General features: G+C 46.1%; 3 protein-coding genes across 3 annotated transcripts; all 3 read right to left on the bottom strand.

Moving 5' to 3' along the window:
- Window positions 1-3,190: 3,190 nt before the first annotated feature.
- LOC148284874 (uncharacterized) lies at window positions 3,191-10,562 on the bottom strand. The gene is made up of 4 exons (XM_088233807.1): window positions 10,546-10,562; window positions 6,897-9,644; window positions 5,282-6,854; window positions 3,191-3,829 (listed from the first exon to the last, which is right to left on the bottom strand). Exons 1-4 carry the CDS (start codon window positions 10,560-10,562, stop codon window positions 3,191-3,193), a joined length of 4,977 nt encoding a protein of 1,658 aa, XP_088089933.1.
- A 1,072-nt stretch (window positions 10,563-11,634) lies between these two features.
- LOC148284873 (uncharacterized) lies at window positions 11,635-12,645 on the bottom strand. The gene has a single exon (XM_088233795.1). The coding sequence runs from the start codon at window positions 12,643-12,645 to the stop codon at window positions 11,635-11,637; it is 1,011 nt and encodes a 336-aa protein (XP_088089921.1).
- A 236-nt stretch (window positions 12,646-12,881) lies between these two features.
- Window positions 12,882-19,491, bottom strand: LOC148284872 (uncharacterized). Its single transcript, XM_088233780.1, has 2 exons — window positions 19,439-19,491; window positions 12,882-15,057 (listed from the first exon to the last, which is right to left on the bottom strand). Exons 1-2 carry the CDS (start codon window positions 19,489-19,491, stop codon window positions 12,882-12,884), a joined length of 2,229 nt encoding a protein of 742 aa, XP_088089906.1.
- Window positions 19,492-19,938: the final 447 nt, after the last annotated feature.

Raw genomic sequence — 19,938 nt, 5'->3', positions numbered from 1 at the left:
TAGATTAATGGCAACAGACAACATGGCCGCTGAAATAAAGTCGCCTATAATTTTAGACGGAACTCATGCTTATACACGCCTGCTTGTAAGAAATTTCCACGAAAAAGCTAATCACGCAAGTACAGAGAGGACGATGAGTGATCTAAGGCAGCGTTTCTTCATCACAAAATTGAGATCAAATATTCGACAAATAATACACCGTTGCCAATTTTGTCGAAACGAAAGGAGTCATCCGATTGCGCCATTAATGGGACAGTTACCGGTAGCACGCCTAGATCATCATGTTCGTCCGTTTACACACTGCGGAGTCGATATGTTTGGACCTTTATATGTAACTGTTGGGCGACATAAAGAAAAGCGCTACGGGGCCTTATTTACATGTATGACGACACGTGCGATTCATATCGAAATAACTCACTCTTTAAGTGCGGACGCGACCATCCAAGCTCTTCGAAGGATGGCCGCGCGACGCGGACACCCTAACACGATGTATTCCGATAACGGAACTAACTTCAAAGGAGCGGATAAAGAAATATCGGAAGCAGTACGACAACTCGCAGACAATCCTGAGCTTCAGAATGCAGCCACCGTGCGGGGAATTCGATGGAAATTCAACTCTCCGGCAAGCCCATTTATGGGGGGTAGCTGGGAAAGGTTGATCCGGAGTGCAAAGCGCGCGTTAATGGCAATATTAAAAGAACAGGCCCCAAAAGAGGAAGTTTTATTGACAGCCATTGCAGAAGCAGAGTTTACTGTGAATACAAGACCTCTGACTCACCTGTCACTCGACGCAAGAGACGCTCCACCACTAACACCTATGCATTTCTTGATAGGTGATGACGGTAGCCAACCTCACTTAGCGGACTACCGAGACACGCCCCCAGAAGTGTGCCTTAAAAAACAATGGCGAATCGCCCAAAGAATGGCCGATCAATTTTGGAAAAGATGGCTTCGTGAATACCTACCAACCCTCGCCCAGAGACAAAAATGGAGGGAGATTACAAAACCGCTAGAAGTAGGAGATGTAGTGATAATCACGGACCAAGCTCTACCTCGGAACGAGTGGCCACGTGGGATAATTATCGAGGTCAACCCGGGACGAGATGGTATCATCAGAACCGCAAGGGTCAAGACAGCGAAAGGCGAATTCACGCGACCAACGGCCAAACTCGCAGTACTTAATGTAAAACAAGATGACGTCTGATTACTAAGTAGTGTCTCTCGACAGGGGGGAGTGTAGCCGACGTCATAGTCCTTTATTTTATTATTGTATGTTAGTATAAATGTTTCAATTATTATTTTACTTGTATTTAATATATAACCTAGTATGTATGAGTCTGCGAGGCTAATTCCGTGCCTAACCGGCCGCTGCCGTATAAAGGACAAATTAAGCGGAGCGTGTCAAGCTAGCGGCCCTTTCACGTCCGCTCTAGTCGGCGCTCGATTGTGCAATGGAGGGACGGAGGCGGGGGTCGGGGCTTATACGTTGGCTAGGGGGCGCCTATTTACGTTGGCCGCTCGGGAGAATACTCGACAAGAGTGGGGGGCCGGCACCATTCCCATACCTAAGTTAACCGTAGGGTCAGATTTTGTAATCTTGTATAAATATGTGCACATGTGAGAAATAAAGACATCGATCGAAAACAGTAAACACTCTCTTTTAACTCTACTCTGCCCGATTACTTCGCCACTGCGTCTTCAGATCTTCACTGCATCTTTCCTGGACTCAGCCGAATCCAGAAGCGGATTTACAACCTGCTAGCCGCCACTGTCAGCCGACAGTATTTGGAATAAATATTCATACCTACGGGCTACTGATACCTATCGCAGCTCGCAGTAGAATACCAGCGCCTTGCCGAGATTTTTACAGTCTCACTATTCTTTATACGAGGCGGAAACGCGTCTCGTACACATCTTGTTATCTTGATTTTCAACATTAAATATATTTCTTAGTCAAACAAAAAAAAAAATATTACCCGGAGCAATTTCTGCATTATTATAGGCCACAAAGTTTGGCGCTTCCATCGGGCACTATTTCTAAGAAGCATTTTTAAGTTCCGCCATCAACACCTGTGATTTATGAAAACCAGATCGGTTTGTTGCATAATATTTCTATTTGGTGTGAAAGAAACTCTCGCTTCTCTCCACTCCGCCCAAAATCCACGTTTCAGGAACTAACCGACCACGGTTATACTTCCTCCGTGCGAAAATGGATTCGTCCATCTCGACAACCTTTCCTAATCCACCTATCGCAAGAAGGTTATCATAGAATGACGAACACATCTCTCGGAGGTAGCTAGTGTGGTCGGCAGCTGTACTATTGGTGATGTCGCATTCGCTCTTGATCATTTTCACCGGAGACCCTTTCGACCACATAAAAATAATTTTTATCATGGTTGAAATGGCCAGGTTGCACTTCTCAAAATAGCTTCCCACGAGTGGACTCTCTTTTTTCGTTTTACCGTCGTTTGCCGGGCAATTGCAGCAAGCAAAGGTAATTCCGGCGGTCGATTTCTTAAACGTATATTTCTTCATACTGCCATTACACTTGTTACATATTTTATGCTCTGGTAGTAAATTATTTGAATGACAAAAATTGACCGCCGCCTCCTCGGTGTGTGTAACCGTCATTCCCAAAGTAAAAAATGACAAGTCTTTTTCCCTGAAAAATCACAAAAAAAAAACATTAAAATTCAAAAGAAATTAAATTGGTGTTTTAAGTTAAAATGCATATTTCTTTCACGTTAAATATTGATATTTTCGTTGACTTTGACTCGGTAATAAATGAAGAAACAACGGACGCAGGATGCAGTAAGTAGTTTTTACGACAGTAGCTTGGTACCCAAAAACTTGCGCAAATTTTGACGTTGCGGTGGGTCAGTTGACCAGGCGGTGGGGAAGTGATTTTTTAATAGACAGGCGTTAAAGATTTTGGTTGTTTCTATAATGTCTCTAATGGGGAGGTGTTTGAGTAAAATATTGTGAATTTGATCGGGGCCTGCGGTTTTGTTATTGTGGAGGCGTTTAATAATGCGAATAAGTCGGGCGGGGGTGCAGAGGGGGATGTCTTCGGGGGGAGTTTCGGGGGGAGTTTTGGGGGAATGTTTGATGTTGTGGAGGGAGGCTGCTACTAGGCGGTTCTTTTCAGGGTCGCCTAGGCCGCTGGTGACCGTATACGCTATTTCAAACGCTAGCGGTGGTCTGTGGAGCCGGGTGTGGGGCCTAGGGGTATCGGGGGGTCTGTAGTGGGGGGAAGGAGAGTAGGAAGGGGGGGGTCGGCTGGGTTGGCTAGGGCTTCCCTGAGCCACTTTCGCCCATGCGCGGCCATCTGTGTGGCCGCCAGTATTGGATTTTTTAGAAGTTTACTTTCAAGGGATTGCAGTCGCTTCATGGCTGCTTGTCGGTTGCAGGGAAGAGAATCCTCGTCTTTCGCCCATAATAACCCGGTCTCCCACCGTCCGGATGGTAGCTGTCTCGTTGAGCTGTTCATGAGCTCCGCCGCGCACATATCTGCGGCGCGGCAACGTTCCACAGTGGTTACACCTAGCGAGTCAACGGCGAAGCTCATCTTCACTAGTTCCACTAGGTCCCTTTCACTCCGGCCGTCTGGGTGTAACTCGAAGGCTGGATGCACTGCTCCGCCGTAGGTGACGGCTCCTAAGGCCGTCTCAATTGTCTGCCCGTCCTCTTGTAAGACCGGCAGGCCTGTTGACACTATCAGGGTGGCGTAGTCAAGGCCGATCAGCATTCTTGGCTTGATGCCTGGCCCGTGCGTTTTGGTTCTCTTCCGGTTGCGTTGCGGCAAGTCCATGACCCGCACCGTCTGTGCCTGGACACCAAATTCCTTTTCCCCTTTGACGAGGATTACGGAAACACACTGTGACTGTAGCGTGTCCGCTTTCCCACTGGCGCCGGTGATCCTCAGCTCCTCGCAGGCTCCGGTGGCGCCCACTGCTCAGGCGACATCTTCCTCGAGGAGGGTCACAGACGAACCCTCATCCAATAATGCGTGGATATTTACTGACCCGCGCGGGTCCTTCAAGGTTACTGGCACTACCTTAAAGGTCACTGGGACTTCCGTTCGCCTTGTCATTAGGACATGTCGAGACGCTCTCGAGGCCAAAGCACAACGCCGGTGTCTTGCCATCTTTATCATTTTGACGCTCTCTTCTCATCTCCGTTTTAAGAGTGAGACTGCAGGCATTAGGTTTTCTGCCTTCGCTACCTTAAAGCATTCACATCAATCGCAGCAATCTGATTTCGAAGAATGAACACCAATATTTTGATTCTGTACATCAACCGCTTAGCTGGAAGATGTTTTTTAGTTTCGCACATAGTACAATACAGAGAATATATTTTTAAAATATTGAAATTTGATTCCAAATTCGTCCTTGAGGTTTTAGCCAAGGCAGTAGTGTAATTCTTTAATGGCTGAAAAGGACTTGATATGTTGAATAATTCTGTTTTTTTGGTCAGCTGGTGGTCTATGTTTCGACGATTCAGACAACCCTCTTCCGTCTGGTTCAGGGTTATTTGTCCCGGTTTTCGTAAGATGTACATCATACACTGGTTATTGTAATATTGAAAAGTTAATGTTCTTCTTGACTCTTTATTATCGGTTCCCCAAATGCTCCGCAACTCTTCGTACTCAGGATTACGTTTTGAAATAATATTTCATTTGTCTTCCGGCCATTCTTGGACACCGTATGATTTTTTAATTTTTTAATTTATTTTCTATTATAGGAAACATACAGTACAATTACAAAGTTTTATAGTATGTACAGTTAGACTTAATTCTAATGGACCAGTGAAGTTTCCATATTAGGTATATTATTATATCTAATCTTAATTCTATGGTCTAAGGTTAATAACTATTTATAGTGCAAAAAAGAAGAAAAAAATAAATAAATGAAAGTAGTTTAAAAATTAAAATCAAAGTAAAAAAGATATTTTTAAAAGTTTGTAAAACTACTACTAACGTAACATATTACAACAGAGATGAAGAACATTTTAAATAAGGCAATATAGAAGTCTAGGCATCTTCAGGGCTTATGACCTGTCATTGGCTGGTTTAAGTGGCCACTTTACATCACTGTGTAACAAAATAAAAATTTCATACGTTGCCTGGTATGTAGGTGAAATAATTCAATTAGATGAATCTCACTCGCATAAATAAAGGTTTCAGCTCTTTAACTACTAACGTATTTACAATAATGGAAATAATATAAAAGTATGCAATAATATGAGACTTCGGTCCCTCGTTAGGTAGAATAACTGCTACCTTCACAGCTGGTCTGGTGTAAGTCCCGCTTGTTGTCTTGACGTCCACCACACGAACTTGCCCGTCCCGGGCAGGGTCGGCCCGCGTTATCCTTCCTCGGGGCCATCGGTTCCGCGGCAAGTTGGGGTCGATGATAATCGCCAGGTCTCCCACCTGAAGGGGTGGCGCTGGATCACGCCATTTCTTGCGTTGCGCTAGCGTGGGTAGATACTCTGTCAGCCAGCGACGCCAGAACATATCTGCGATCTGCTGCGAGATACGCCACTGTTTGCGGAGACAAGCTCCTTCTTCCGTCTTGTCGAAATACGCTAACGTCGGCTGTGTGTTGGCGGCTCCAAGTAAAAAATGGTTTGGGGTGAGCGGTTCATCGTCGTCTGCCTGTGTTGAAATGTGGGTCAGGGGGTGGTTATTGACCGAATACTCCGCTTCCGCTAGTACGGTCTTGAGCGTTTCCTCGCGAGGCGTCTGTTCCTTTAGCGTCGCTTGTAGAGCTCTCTTCACCGACCTTATGAGCCTTTCCCAGGCTCCCCCCATGTGGGGTGATGAAGCGGGTATGAACCTCCATTCCATTTGGCGATTCGTTATTTCAGTGAGCAGCTTGGGGTTTGTCAGAAGTTCGGCCACGGCTTCACGGAGCTCCCTGTCGGCCCCGTGGAAGTTAGTGGCGTTATCTGAGTACATCACCTTGGGACAGCCTCTTCGGGCGGCCATCCTTCTGATTGCCATAATAGCCGCATCACTCTCTAGGGATGAAGCGAGCTCGATGTGTATTGCTCGCGTCGTTAGGCACGTGAATAGGGCGCCGTATCTTTTCTCTCGCCGGCGGCCTATGGTCACTGTCATAGGCCCAAAGAAGTCTAGGCCACAGTGAGTGAACGGAGGCATGCGGTACGCTAGCCTGGCTTCAGGCAGTTGACCCATGAGTGGCGCGCGTGGTTTACTACGTGCCGCTTGGCACGCGGGGCATTCACGCGCTATCTTCTTCGTCCTATTTCTGAGCTTCAATATGAAGAACCGAGCTCTGATATCCGCTAGGGTTCTCTCCACGCCCGGGTGTCCACCCGTCGTGTGGTAGTGTGAGATGAGGAGGCGCACATATTGGCAATCGCCATCTAAAACGGGCGGCGCAACGCTTCCTGTCGCGATGCCCTCTGCGGCCTGCAGTCGGGTTCCCATTCGGATTATGCCTTCGCCGTCTAGGAAAGGGCAAGTCGCGTGCAGGCGACTTCCCGGTGGGATGGGTTTCTTCGTTTTAAGCATCTCGAGCTCCTCTCGAAAGGCGGTTTCTTGCGATCGTCTGATCCAGCTTACTTCGGCTGCTAATGTCTCGGTGGCGCGCAACTCGCGGTCCCCGCCCGGTTGTGCTGCGGGGACCGTGCGGCGGCATCGTGCGATGAATCGCTGCATCCATGCTGTGGTCCGGATGAGTTTTATCCAGGAGGAAAAACGCTCCGGCCGGGGAAGGGCCTCTTCCCTATTCGCATGACCGACGAAGTGGCGCGTCGGTTTTGCCTCTAACTGGTCCCCGGACGGCTTGATAAGGGCTTTCTCCTTAGGCCATTGGGCCTCCGGGCTGCGTAGGAATTGTGGGCCGTTGAACTACAATCCTCCGGGCCTTAGGTCGGGAGGGTCCTTGTCTCGGGTCCCCAGGTCAGCGGGGTTGTCTTTCGTTGGGACCCATTTCCACTCCGTCAGGTTCGTCAGTTCGTCGATTTCTCCGAGGCGGTCGGCCACAAAGGCGGAGTACTTCAGGGGGTCAGTCCGGATCCAACATAGGACTGTGCTGGAGTCCGTCCAGTACACGGTGCGCGCAATGTTGGCCCGGCTTTCTTTCTTCAGGGTGGCGGCCATACGGGCCGCTAGCAGCGCGGCTTGTAACTCTAGCCGCGGCACAGAGAGTGGTCTCAGCGGAGCCACTTTGCATTTTGCCATTACGAATTTCGCTGACTCGTTGTTCGTAAAATACGTGACGGTGCAGCAGGCTTGTTCCGATGCGTCGCAAAATACGTGTAGGGTTATGGGGTCCGTTTTAGAGCGCAATGAGCAGCGCGGGATCGCACAACCGTTCTCGCTCAGGAGCTGTAGCCATTCTTGCCATTTCTCCACGTGGTCGGGCGTCAGGGGTTGATCCCATCCCGTGTTGGATCGCCATACGGCTTGCAGCAGTATCTTCGCCCGGATCGTAAGGCAGGCTATGAAGCCCACCGGGTCGAAGATGCTCATGGCCGCACTCAGCATCTCGCGCTTCGTGGGCCTCCGTGGTATTGCAGGTATTCCTTCTTCGTGGTTGAACACGAAGTTGTCACTCCGAGGGTCCCAGACAATTCCCAGGATACGCTCCGTTGTGATCTCGTCGCCGATCGTGATGGCGGTGTTGGCGCGGTCTTCGTGCTTCACGTTGTCCAGGACGGCCGCCCGGTTTGAGGCCCACCCTGTGAGCTGGAATCCCCCACGGCTGAGTACGAGGGTTACGTCCTGTACCAGCCGTGCGGCGGCTTCTTCGCTATCCACGGCATCCAAGTAATCGTCCATATACATGCGTTTTTCTATGGCTTCGGCGGCTTCTGGATATTCCGCGGCGTAGGCTTGTGCCACTTGATTCCTCACAAACTGGGCACTGCTCGGGGAGCACTTGGCCCCAAACATCATTGAGGAGAGCATGAACGTCGATGGGTCCTCATCCTCTTCTAGTCTCCACAGGAACCGTTGGGAGTGGCAATCGGCCTCCCGGATCCTGATGCGCAGGAACATCTCCCTGATGTCTGCGGCTATGGCGACTCGGCCTTCTCTAAATCTGATCAGGTTACCCAGCAGGGATGAGAGCAGGTCTGGGCCGGTGAGAAGATGCTCATTCAGAGACGTTCTTTGAAATTGCGCGGCTGCGTCGAACACTACCCGAATTTTGCCCACTTTATTCGGGTTTGTTGCCGCATTTTGCGGTACCAAGTACCATTTGCGTGGATGATACGCGTCAATCTCTTCAGGTTTGAGTTGAATCGCGTAACCCTTGTTTATGTAGTCGGTTATCTTGGCCCGATAGGCGTTGGCCAGCCCGGAGTCCTTGCGCAACTTCCTTTCTAAGGAGCGCAAACGGGTTAAGGCCGCTAGGCGATTGCAGGGCAGAGTGTCGCCGTCCTTTGCCCATAGCAGGCCAGTCTCCCATCGGCCGGATGGGAGCTGTCTGGTGGAACTGCTCATTATTTCGCGCACGTCCACGACGCGGCGTCTCTCTCCTATAGAGACTCCCAATGAGTCTACTGCAAAGCTTTGTTTCACTAGTTCTTCTAGCTTATTGTCGTTTGGACTGTGTTCGGCGTGGAAATTCGGGTGTACGGTCCCTCCGTACGTCACTGGGCCTAGGGCGGTGTTCACTGTCATCAATCCATCCTCCCTTATCACAGGCGGGCCGGTGGACACGATGAGTGTGGCGTTGTCAAGACCGATGAGCATTCTCGGCTTGACGGTGGCTTCCCTTGCAGCTTGCGCACTACTCCGGTTCCGGTGTGGTAGATCCATTGACTTGATGGTTTGCGCGTTTATTTTGAATTCACAGCCGCCCGACACAATGGTGACACTTATACGTTGTGAACACGGAGTGTCAATTGCACCACTCGCGCCCGAGATAACCAACTCTTCCTTTGGTCCCGTTACACCGATCGCCCGGGCGATGTCCTCTTCCACCAAAGTGACGGATGATCCTTCATCCATCAATGCGTGAATGTTTATTGTGCCCCGTGGGCCTTTTAAGGTAACCGGCACTACCTTGAATGTAATTGGCACTTCGGCTCTTTTGGTGAGCAACACTTGCTCATTGTCCGCGGGCGCTGCTGGCCCGCTTCGGCTTTTATGTAACAGCCGGTGATGGCTCCGTCGGCACTCGTTGCATTTCGCGGCAACACAATCGGGCGAACGATGGCCCGACTCGAGGCATTGAAAGCACACTGCTTTGTCTTTCACGATTGCCCACTTTTCTGTATATGTCCTTTTCGCGAACTCGCGGCACTGCACCAAGTTATGGCGGTTCGAGTCACAATACACGCACTGAGGTTCTTGTGTCACCAATACATGACGTTGCGGTGTGCGCTTGTCCTTCCGGGCGTTCTCGGCGCGCCTATCGCGCTTATCCGCTCGCGCGTTCTGACCATGCGCGGGCATGTCCAGCCCACCTGATGACGGCACTACACTTGTGAGATCTCCCATCCAGTTCGCGAAGTCGTAAATGCTGGCCTTCCTAGGCCTGCTCATCCGGTGGCTGAACCAGAGCCACTTCAGGGGCATCGGCAGCTTGGCGACGAGTTCTGACAGCAGCTTCGGGTCGGCGAGGTAGTAGGGGTCGATCCCTTCGACGGTGGTGATGACGTTTCTGAAAGAAAAAGTAACATACATTCTAAATATGCAATTTCTGGCAGCTAATTTCTTATGGATTTTATAACACATATATCACTACATAAAATAAAAAAAATTATATTGATCGGGTGTCTCGGGGATATTTTTGTAGGCCTTTACAAACTCAAATGATAAACTTTTATAATCCGATAATTCACTGTTTAGTTGTTTCCCCTCAAACCCATGAAATAAAAAAGCAAAATAATATAATAAAGTGAATTATTAAGACCTTCAATTGAAATATCCATAATGTAAAACCAAGCAATAGTGCTAATGCTTTGCTAAAAAGGTGTTGTCAACTTGGGAATGCAAACGCTACTAAAACAATGAGAAATGTTTGGTGCCTTAATTAGCAACTTTGGCAACATCGCATCGCGTTAACATTGTTGCCATATAAGTAGTTGACTCGGTTTAGGGTGCTCCATTTATTTTGTAAGAAATAATTGTAATTAAAAATAGTGAATAAATAACCCGATTTCCCGCTAAATTGACTTTAAAACCTCAGTACGATGTTAAAAAAATTAGGACATAATATTGGACAAATTTCGGACAAACAATAATTTTGTTTGTTGAGTTATATTATAAGCAAATGCAATATAATCTAAGAACGTAAACAAACGTCTCCGCGCGGTGTTCCATCAACACATTCATAAATACGAGTGAGTACCTATATAGTATAATGCTAGCGCTGTTCCGGACGCGCAGGCGGATCTATAACTAGATTATTGTAAAATGTATCATGTTTGTTAACTTAGTATAGGGCGGAGGTGTGGTTGGGGCGACTTCGTTGGTGATTTTCTCTCCTGAGAGAGCGAGGGAGGGGCCTTTTCGGGCATCCCTTGTAATTTGCCGTGTGCGGGCCTCTGCAGAGGGCGCACTTGGCGGGTGTATCCATGCTTTTAGTGCAGGTTGCTGATTCATGGTTTGAGCCGCATTTAACGCATCTCGGTTGAGCGTAGCAGCATGCGGCGCTGTGGCCGTGTTCTTGGCATTTGAAGCATTGCCCAAGGCGGGGTCTGCTTCTTAGTGATTCTACAGCTATGCGGAGGTGCAGCACTGTAGTTAGTTCAGTAAAGATTTTTTTACTGTCCTCTGTATGTTTGAGGTTAACTAGCATGAGTCGGATGGCCTTTCTTTGGGGTCCGGTCCGCATTCGGTGTACGGATACCACTTCATATTTTTTATCTAGGTCATCGGCGACTTCTTGGGCTTCGATTCCTTCCGGAATACCTCTTGTAACGTACGCGTTACCACGATAAAATTTCGCCGGTTCGTCACCCGCGTCTGCCGCAGTCAAGCTTCCCGGCGTAAGTGGGAAGCCGCCCTCCCAGACAGAGTCAAAGACAAAGTCGGAAGGTAGGAGCACAGCTGCGCCGACCGCAAGTCAACCTCAATAGCCCTGAAAAGGACTTTCCACCCGGTCCAAGTGGTGCAGAGAGGCGAAGGCAGTCAGCAGGCAGAGCGGAGCGAAGAGCGAAGTGCAGGAAGGCGAACAGGGCGGAGAACGGAATAAAACACGTGTGAACTGTTCAGAGTTAGGAACTCAACTGATTTAATTCCTCAAAGTGACCGCCTTATAAAGCGGTGCGCGTCGGGCTCCGTGAGTCGGCCATCCCACCCGCGCCGGCTGCCTCGGAGTGGTGGGGGTAATCCTTCCCCGCCACTCGCTACATGACGCCGGCCGCAGGTGGCGTAAATACGGGCGCTCAATGCCCGTACGGGCCTTTTCGTCGGCAGCCGCGACGCGCGCAACATGACATTTACATACAATACATTTTTATACATTTTATATACGCAAAACCTAGCTATTTTTCCCCGGTAATACTGAGGCCAGGCTCGAAAGTGACCATTTTATCTTTATTGAGAGCCCAGCACTCAGTTCTATACATTTACCGGGGATCCTTTCTAGTTATTACATTATTTTTAATTACTCTTCTTTACGCGTCCGGAACACTCCCCCCGTGCAGCTAGTCTATACTGTTTTCCTGCTGGGCGCGTTGTTCCTCTTCCTTCATTAGTACGGCGATCTTCACCGCTGGTCTGGTGTAGGTGCCGTTGGTGGTCCGCACCTCGACGACTCGTACTTGTCCGTCAGCTGCTGGTTCTGCACGGGTGACTCTGCCGCGAGGCCAAGAATTCCGCGGCAGGTTTGGGTCCATGATGAGCGCGAGGTCCCCGACCCGTATTGGAGGCGCGGGCTCGCGCCATTTCTTCCTGTGCGCCAAGGTGGGAAGATATTCCTTCAGCCATCGGCGCCAAAACATGTCGGCCATTTTCTGGGCGATCCTCCATTGCTTATGAAGGCAGGCCCCTTCTTTCTTTTTGTTATAGTATGCCAGAGTTGGCTGTGTGTTGGCTGACCCGAGCAAGAAGTGGTTCGGGGTCAGCGGTGCTTCGTCGTTGGGCTTGGTTGACACATGCGTGAGCGGGTGATTGTTCACGGTGTACTCTGCTTCAGCCAGTATGGTTTTGAGGGTCTCCTCTCTTGGAGCCTGCTTGTTGAGGGTTGCGTGGAAGGCTCGTTTTACAGATCTCACGAGTCTTTCCCACGCTCCCCCCATATGAGGTGATGAGGGCGGAATGAATTTCCACTCAATTTTGCGAACTGTAAGTTCGGCGAGCATTCTGGGGTCCGCCAGGAGCTCGTCTACGGCCTGTTTCAGCACTTTGTCCGCTCCCCTGAAGTTGGTAGCGTTGTCCAAGTATAACGCGTGTGGGCAGCCTCTGCGGGCGACCATCCTTCTTATGGCCATTATGGCGGAGTCGCTTTCGAGGGACGACGCTAGCTCCAGGTGGATCGCGCGTGTGGTGAGGCAGGTGAACAGTGCCCCATAGCGCTTTTCTTTTCTTCGGCCGTTGGTGATCATCATCGGCCCGAAGAAGTCGAGCCCGCAGTGCGTGAACGGCGGCGTCCTGAAGGCCAGTCGGGCCTCGGGCAGTTGTCCCATCAGCGGGGGTTGGGGCCGGCTGCGCAACATTTTACACAGCGGGCACCATCGTGTTATCTTCCTCACAGCCCCGCGGAGTCGCAGGATGAGGTAGCTGGCTCTCAGGTCGGCGATCGTCCTCTCGACTCCCGGGTGGCCACCATGTACATATTGTGCTCGATCGCCTCTGCTGCGGCGGGAAACTCTCTCGCGTGTGCTCGTGCGACTGTGTTTCGCACGAATTGCGCGCTGCTGGGTGAGCACTTTGGTCCAAACATCATGGAGGCTCAGGCCAGGTCAGGTCCCGTCAGTAGATGGTCGTTTAACGCCGTCCTCTGGAACTGGGCGGCGGCGTCGAACACGACCCTTATCTTGCCAGGCTTGTTGGGGTTTGTCACCGCGAAGTGGGGCAGGTACCATTTGCGCGAGTGGTGGGCGTCTACCTCCTCGCGGCTTAGTTTGACGGCGTATCCCTTTTCAATATAGTCCGCCATCTTGGCGCGATATGCGATCGCCAGTATCGGATCCTTCCGTAGTTTATTTTCCAGGGAGTGCAGCCGCTTCATGGCTGCTTGCCGGTTGCAGGGCAAAGAATCTCCGTCTTTCGCCCACAGTAAACCGGTCTCCCATCGTCCGGATGGTAGTTGTGTGGTTGAGCTGCTCATGAGCTCCGCCGCTCGCACATCTGCGGCGCGGCAACGTTCCAGGGTGGTTACACCTAGCGAGTCAACGGCGAAGCTCTTCTTTACCAGTTCCGCTAAGTCCCTTTCACCCTGGCCGTCTGGGGGTAATTCAAAGGCGGGGTGTACAGCCCCGCCGTAGGTGACGGCTCCTAGGGCCGTCTCAATGGTCAGCCGCCCGTCCTCTTGTAGGACTGGCGGGCCTGTAGATACCATTAGGGTGGCGTAATCAAGACCGATTAACATCCCCGGCTTGATGCCTGGCCCGTGTGTCTTGGTGCTCTTTCGGTTGCGGTGCGGCAGATCCATGACCCGCACCGTCTGTGCCTGGACACCAAATTCCTTGTTTCCTTTAACGAGGATTACGGATACACGCTGTGATTGTAGCGTGTCCGTGTTCCCACTGGCACCGGTGAGTCTCAACTCCTCGCAGGCCCCGGTGGCGCCCACTGCACGGGCGACATCCTCCTCGAGGAGAGTTACCGATGAACCCTCGTCTAGTAGTGCGTGGATCTCCATCGACCCACGCGGGCCCTTCAAGGTTACTGGCACTACCTTGAAGGTCACTGGGACTTCCGTTCGCCTTGTCAATAAGACTTGCTCGTTCGGCGCACTGTCCCCTCTCTCGCGGTGTAGCGACCGATGATGCCGCCCGTGGCACTCGTCGCACTTCGCCGCTTCACAGGTGGTCGTTTTGTGTCCCGGTTCCAGGCATCCGTAGCACACGAACTTGGCACGCACAATTGTCCACCTCTCCTCCACCGTTTTCCGGAGAAACTTCCGGCACTGTCCGAATGCGTGTCCACTCATGTCGCAGAACAGGCATTTTTTGTCTTGAGTGAGAAACACGTGTCTTTCTTGGGTACACCTTTTCTCTACTCGGGCGGGTTCCGTGCTGATCCCGATGCAACCCGCGTTTGGTATTGCACCGGTCAGTCTCGCTAGCCACAGTGCCAGATCCCTGGGGGTAGCTTTTCTCTCGGTGTCCGCTCGTGACATAATCCACATCATCCTCTCGACTCGTGGCAGCTTCTGAGTCATCTCGGACAGAAGCTTCGGGGAGGAGAGGTGGCTTCCATCGAGGCCTACTACGGTCGATACGACGTTTCTTATCGCGACCGCGTAGTCCGTCAGGGCCTCCAGGGATGCGTTGTCGGCCAGTTTAGGGAGTTTCCTTATCCGCTCCAGTACTCTGTCCACGACGATCTCCGGGTGTCCAAAGGCGGCCTCTAGCATCTTCACAATGTCCGGCACATTTCGGGGATCTACCAGCAACGACGACACTGTGGCCTTGGCCCGTCCTGTGAGGGCTCGTTGCAGGCGGAGAATGTTCTCCCGGTTTGTAAGAGAGCACATCTGTGTCGATTGATCAAATTGTGCCTTAAATATCCGCCATTCTAGCGGGTCGCCGGAGAATTGCGGCAGATCCCTAGCGCCTGTTTGCCTCGCCATAAACGTGTGCCACTCCGGCGGCTGTCTGTACTTCGTCACAGGCTCGCCAGTGGCACCTGGCGGCATGTATTCCGTGGGTAGCCCCTGTTGTACCCACGCGCTCACTGGGTCACGAAACTCGTAGCCCCCCAGCGGTATAGTACGTGCCGCCACGGGCTTGCCTGGCCCGGCGGCGTAGTGTACGTCGGCGTCCTCCCTTCGGCTGTGTGCAGGTGGCGCCTCGTTGTTCCGATGCCGCTCATTGTAGCGGCCTTGTAGTTGTGCGTTCGTCGCTCCGGCGTAGGCCGGATCAGCGGCGTAGTGTGTGTTGGCGGCCTCCTTCGACCTTCGTCTACACAAATATAGCCGAAGGTCTCTTTCTAAATGCCGACGTAGTATATATAGTGCCGGGTACTGTAAGTTTTCTGCTTTCACCAAATCGTGGATATTGTCAGTTTTATTTTTACATTACATTTTTTTTTACATTACATTTTTTTTTTTTTTTTTGCACCACTACAGGCCAGGAGGCCTAATTACAGTGGTGAATTACATCACAGAGCACCCAGGCTTGAGAAAAATCACATTTTAATTTTTGTGTTCTCACCGGGAATCGAACCCGGAGCCTTCCGTGCGTGAATCGAGCGTCTTGACCACTACACCACGGAGGCCGCCAATTTTCTTTACATCTCGTATACCAATTTCCAAGATTCGATTTCCGGACTTTACGATTCGCATGATTCGGGTTGCCTGCGCCCGGTCCCAAAGTCAGCACGTGTCACAAAGTTTTCGATCTTGCTATTGTTCTTACACCATCAACACCGTTATCTATCTTTTGTAAAATTTCCACTTTTCGTGTTAAAGTTGAGGTGTCACGTTTACACTCTCAGGAAGACTCCATTTCGTAAACTATTCAAACAAAGATATATATGTATTTATTAGATTAATATAAACCATCGAAAAATTAAAATCATTTTACTTTGCATTAGCCCAATCCATATTACAGTACGGAATAATCGGATGGGGTGGTGCTTTTAAAACAAACATTTTACCTGTCGAAAAAATACAAAAAATTATTTTTAAAGTTATTTTGAAAAAACTATATTAAAACAATTTGAGGTTTTAGATATAAAATTATTATATAAAAAGAATTATTTGCTGCAAATACATAAAGACAAAATAAATAGTAGTATTTCTAGGTCACAAAAGTAAGTACGCGACCTAGAACGGGTGGTAATATCTTAATTCCCAAATTCAAAACAACTACAGCACAACATCATTATACTTACAGAGGAATATTTTTCTTTAATGAAATGAACAAAGAAAAATATAAAGTACAGTCAGGAATACAATATAATTTAAGAAAGAAGTAAAAGTTACATTCATAATTCTTTATGTAGCACTGATTAAAAAACACCGTTTACGTATTATTTTTTTTGTAATTTATATATGTTCCTAAAAATATAATAATTAAAATAAAATAAACGATTGCAAGACGTCACTCCCCATTATGTACACAATATTTTATTTTTATTTTACGTAATGGGAAACGTTAATGTAAATATATGTATTTAATTAATATAAAAAATTGTATTTAGTAGTAATATTTATATTTATTTGTTATCTGAAATAAAAAATTAAAAAAAGAATGCGGTTGCTAGAACTGAACAAAGTCCAAAAATGATGATTGACTCGAGTGAAATATACAGTGGCCTGGGCAAGATCGTGGTATAGTTACTGAGTGCGCAAGAGTCGGTTTGCAAAGCTCGGCGCTCGAGTCTATAGCTATAGCCATGCGGCGGATTACTGAGAGGCTGCTGTTCATAGTTGTATGGAAGATCACATACTCGATGCTTCAAATAGGTAGTTTTAGTAATATAAAGAAAAATTATTAAAATTTAAGAGCACCATCTAATGTATACAAATAATATTTATTTATTATATTCACTCGGAGGGTTTTTACATGACGGATACAAAATTAAAATGAAAGCGTTTCATGATACAACAAGACAATATGTAAGTCTAATAAACATGTACCTAATAAACAGTTTCTTTTTTTTTAAGTATCAAATTACATTATGCTTTCGAATTACATTATGTTTTGTAGAAATAAAGATTAAAGTAGGTAGGTACATAATTAAATGTTTTTGAAAATCATAATGGATTTTTTTTTCTGGTTTACACATGAGCTTGTCCAAATGTTTGTAGATAAAGACTGGATTTGACCCCATAGAGAGTTATCAAAATTAAGAGATAGAGAACATTTTAGAGAACAGAATAAGAAATATAATGTGTATGTAGGTGAAATAATTCAGTCAGACGAATCTCACCCCCATCAATAAAGGTTTCAGCTCTTCAACTTACAAAAATCAACATGTGAAAGAATTGAAGAAATATGGATGCTCAAACATAGGCAAAATGGTAAATGTTACACACTGCGTAAAGTGGCCACTTAAACCGGCCAACGACAGGTCGTAAGCCCTGTAAATGCCTAGATTTACTTATTTCCTTCTCTAAAATGTTGTCCATCTCTGTTGTAACATACATATTATGTGGGTGCATATAATATGTATTTGTATGTTTGTTTTGAATTAAAGTACGCATATTGTCATACCTACTATGTTTTATTGTTGACATTACATTGTATTCAGTGCATTTTGTGGTTACCTACCGTACTAGTATTGTATGGGACTCGTTGCACATTATCCGTTCAGTGTGTATCAATTAAATTTTAAAATAAAATGCTTTTTTTTTCAGAATAAGGTTTAGAAATTTACCACACTTTAAAAAATATAATTTATGACATTACTTAACTTTTTACAAAAAAACTTGATTTACAAAAAGGTTTCGTAAGTTGATATAATTTTTTATTTTATTTTTTATTATCAAACTTCTAACCGAGCTCTTTCTTGTTCTCTTTTCAATATAATTACAAGTTTTAAATAATAAAAATTATATACACTTACGCACCCACACACACGCACCCTCTCCTTAATTCATTCACACACGCACATGCACACTTTCCCTCATTCATTCACACATACACGCATTCACATACACACACATGAATACAAACATCACACACATACAATTACGTAAACTCTTTTTCTAATATATTATGGATTATTAGATTTAAAGTGGATTTTTTAATTGGCTCTAGTATTGTTGATATATTTCTACTTACTTTTTTTTGTAATAGCTGTCAAAATCCCAAAGAAAATACAGTAAATAAAACATGCTTCTGTAAAAATTTCATTTTCAATAAATGTATCAATTATCATGATTATTGTATTTTTTTTGTATGTGTACGATAAAATAAATTAATCAATAATGGATGGGTCATGGACTCTGTAAATGTCTAGACATTCATATTTCCTTCTCAATCTCTGTTGTAATCGATGCAGTCGAGTTTTGCTCGGGATCGATGGATGTATCAATTTTATTGTTAATCATTAAATTTTTATGTTTTATATCGAATGTTATTTTTACTTGTAAAAAATGTTTAAAATTATAATTATCTATTGCGATAACATTGTATATATGTACTTATAAAACAACTTGTAACGAAAATTCCAGAGTTCAAAGTTAATAAATTAATAAAATAAGACTGATTCAGTTGTTTATTCTGTTCTTCCCATGACGCTGCACTACAAGGTTTACTATGCGACTTTCAAATCAACAAATAGTATTGTACAGCCGACAATAGGGAAATATCACATACTGCGAATACCGATAAAAATATAGGAATGGATTTAGAGTAATTAATTGTATTTTCAAAATCAATATGGATATTCCGGAGAAATGTTTTTATATCTTTGATGGGCGGACATAAGACCAAATGCAAAAATGCAACTTTTCAGGAGAGCAAAAAAACTTTATTATGAACCCAATTATTTAGCTACAGAACTCATATTTTGCAAAATGGGTCATTATTTATAGATAATTTCATTTGTGTAACAACATTCAAGTAATTTGTACAAATGACAGAAATATTCCAGATATACTTGAACGTACATACTTGAACCATTAAAGATGGGACAGAAATGAGTCTACTTATACTTCTAGAACTGACTAATACTATTTGTACTACTTAATGAATGATAGAAATGAGTCTACTTATACTTCTAGAACTGACTAATACCATCTGTACTACTTAATGAATGATAGAAATGAGTCTACTTATACTTCTAGAACTGACTAATACCATCTGTAATACTTAATGAATGATAGAAATGAGTCTACTTATACTTCTAGAACTGACTAATACCATTTGTACTACTCAATGAATGATAGAAATGAGTCCACTTATATTACTGAATCCATCTTGTACTATTTGTGCCTCTGAAAATATGATACAAATGCGCATACTTATTTTATTAAAACCAAAGTTTAAAAGACTCAAAGTTGTTTATGTTTCGAGTAGTCATAGAAATGTACTGTTAATACCATTGATGCAGTATGCAGTATGTACATGTACAAGTAACATTTTCGCATATAAATCTCAAAATGAACACTATTACGGGACCACAGCCCGATTCAAATGATCTGTTCCTATCCAAAGGGAATTTCCAGAGCAGGATTCTCCTACTACTTTACAAGAGTCTCTTTATGTATTTTTTCTTTTTATAATATATACATCTTGAAATTAAGTTTGTAATGTATTTTATTTTTAAAATAAATTAATTGAATTGAATATCTTCGATTTTGCACATTTCCCGTTTGAAGTAATTTCTGACCTGATTGTTTTGGGTATTTGAGTGTTTTGGGTAATCGATCTGAGGACCCTCATTTCTGATGTTCTCGGCAGGTTCTTCGTTCTCGCGGTGTCTGCTCGTGTTTCTACGGAATATGTCAAGATGGGTCCCACACATGTCTCATATATCTAACTTTGCTGTCAATTCGCATGTTTTTATTTTTCCATATTATCTCTTTTAGGCATCCCGACACTTGTTCCATAATTTAATTTATCCTATACTTATTTTATAGCTGGTGTCAAAAAATAAATCTTCCTTCTGAAAATGTGACATCCCAATATTATGGAAATATATCTTTAAAATGAACACCAGCTTGCTATTTCTATTATCGCTAAATATTCTTGGGGCTATTAAATCATAACGCCATGCAGCGTGCATGTGTTTTCATCAAATACACAGTATCACAATTTAGCAGATACTTAACTTTTCAACTAAATGTTGTAATAATAAAACAATGCCTTATTAAATTTTAAAATATCACA

The sequence above is a fragment of the Micrasema longulum genome, unplaced genomic scaffold (assembly GCF_059751315.1).
Source record: "Micrasema longulum isolate JH-2025_06_02 unplaced genomic scaffold, ASM5975131v1 h1tg000082l, whole genome shotgun sequence".
NCBI lineage: Eukaryota > Metazoa > Arthropoda > Insecta > Trichoptera > Brachycentridae > Micrasema > Micrasema longulum.
The sequence above is the reverse complement of the archived record's forward strand: the minus strand, read 5'-3'. Positions and strand labels throughout refer to the sequence as shown.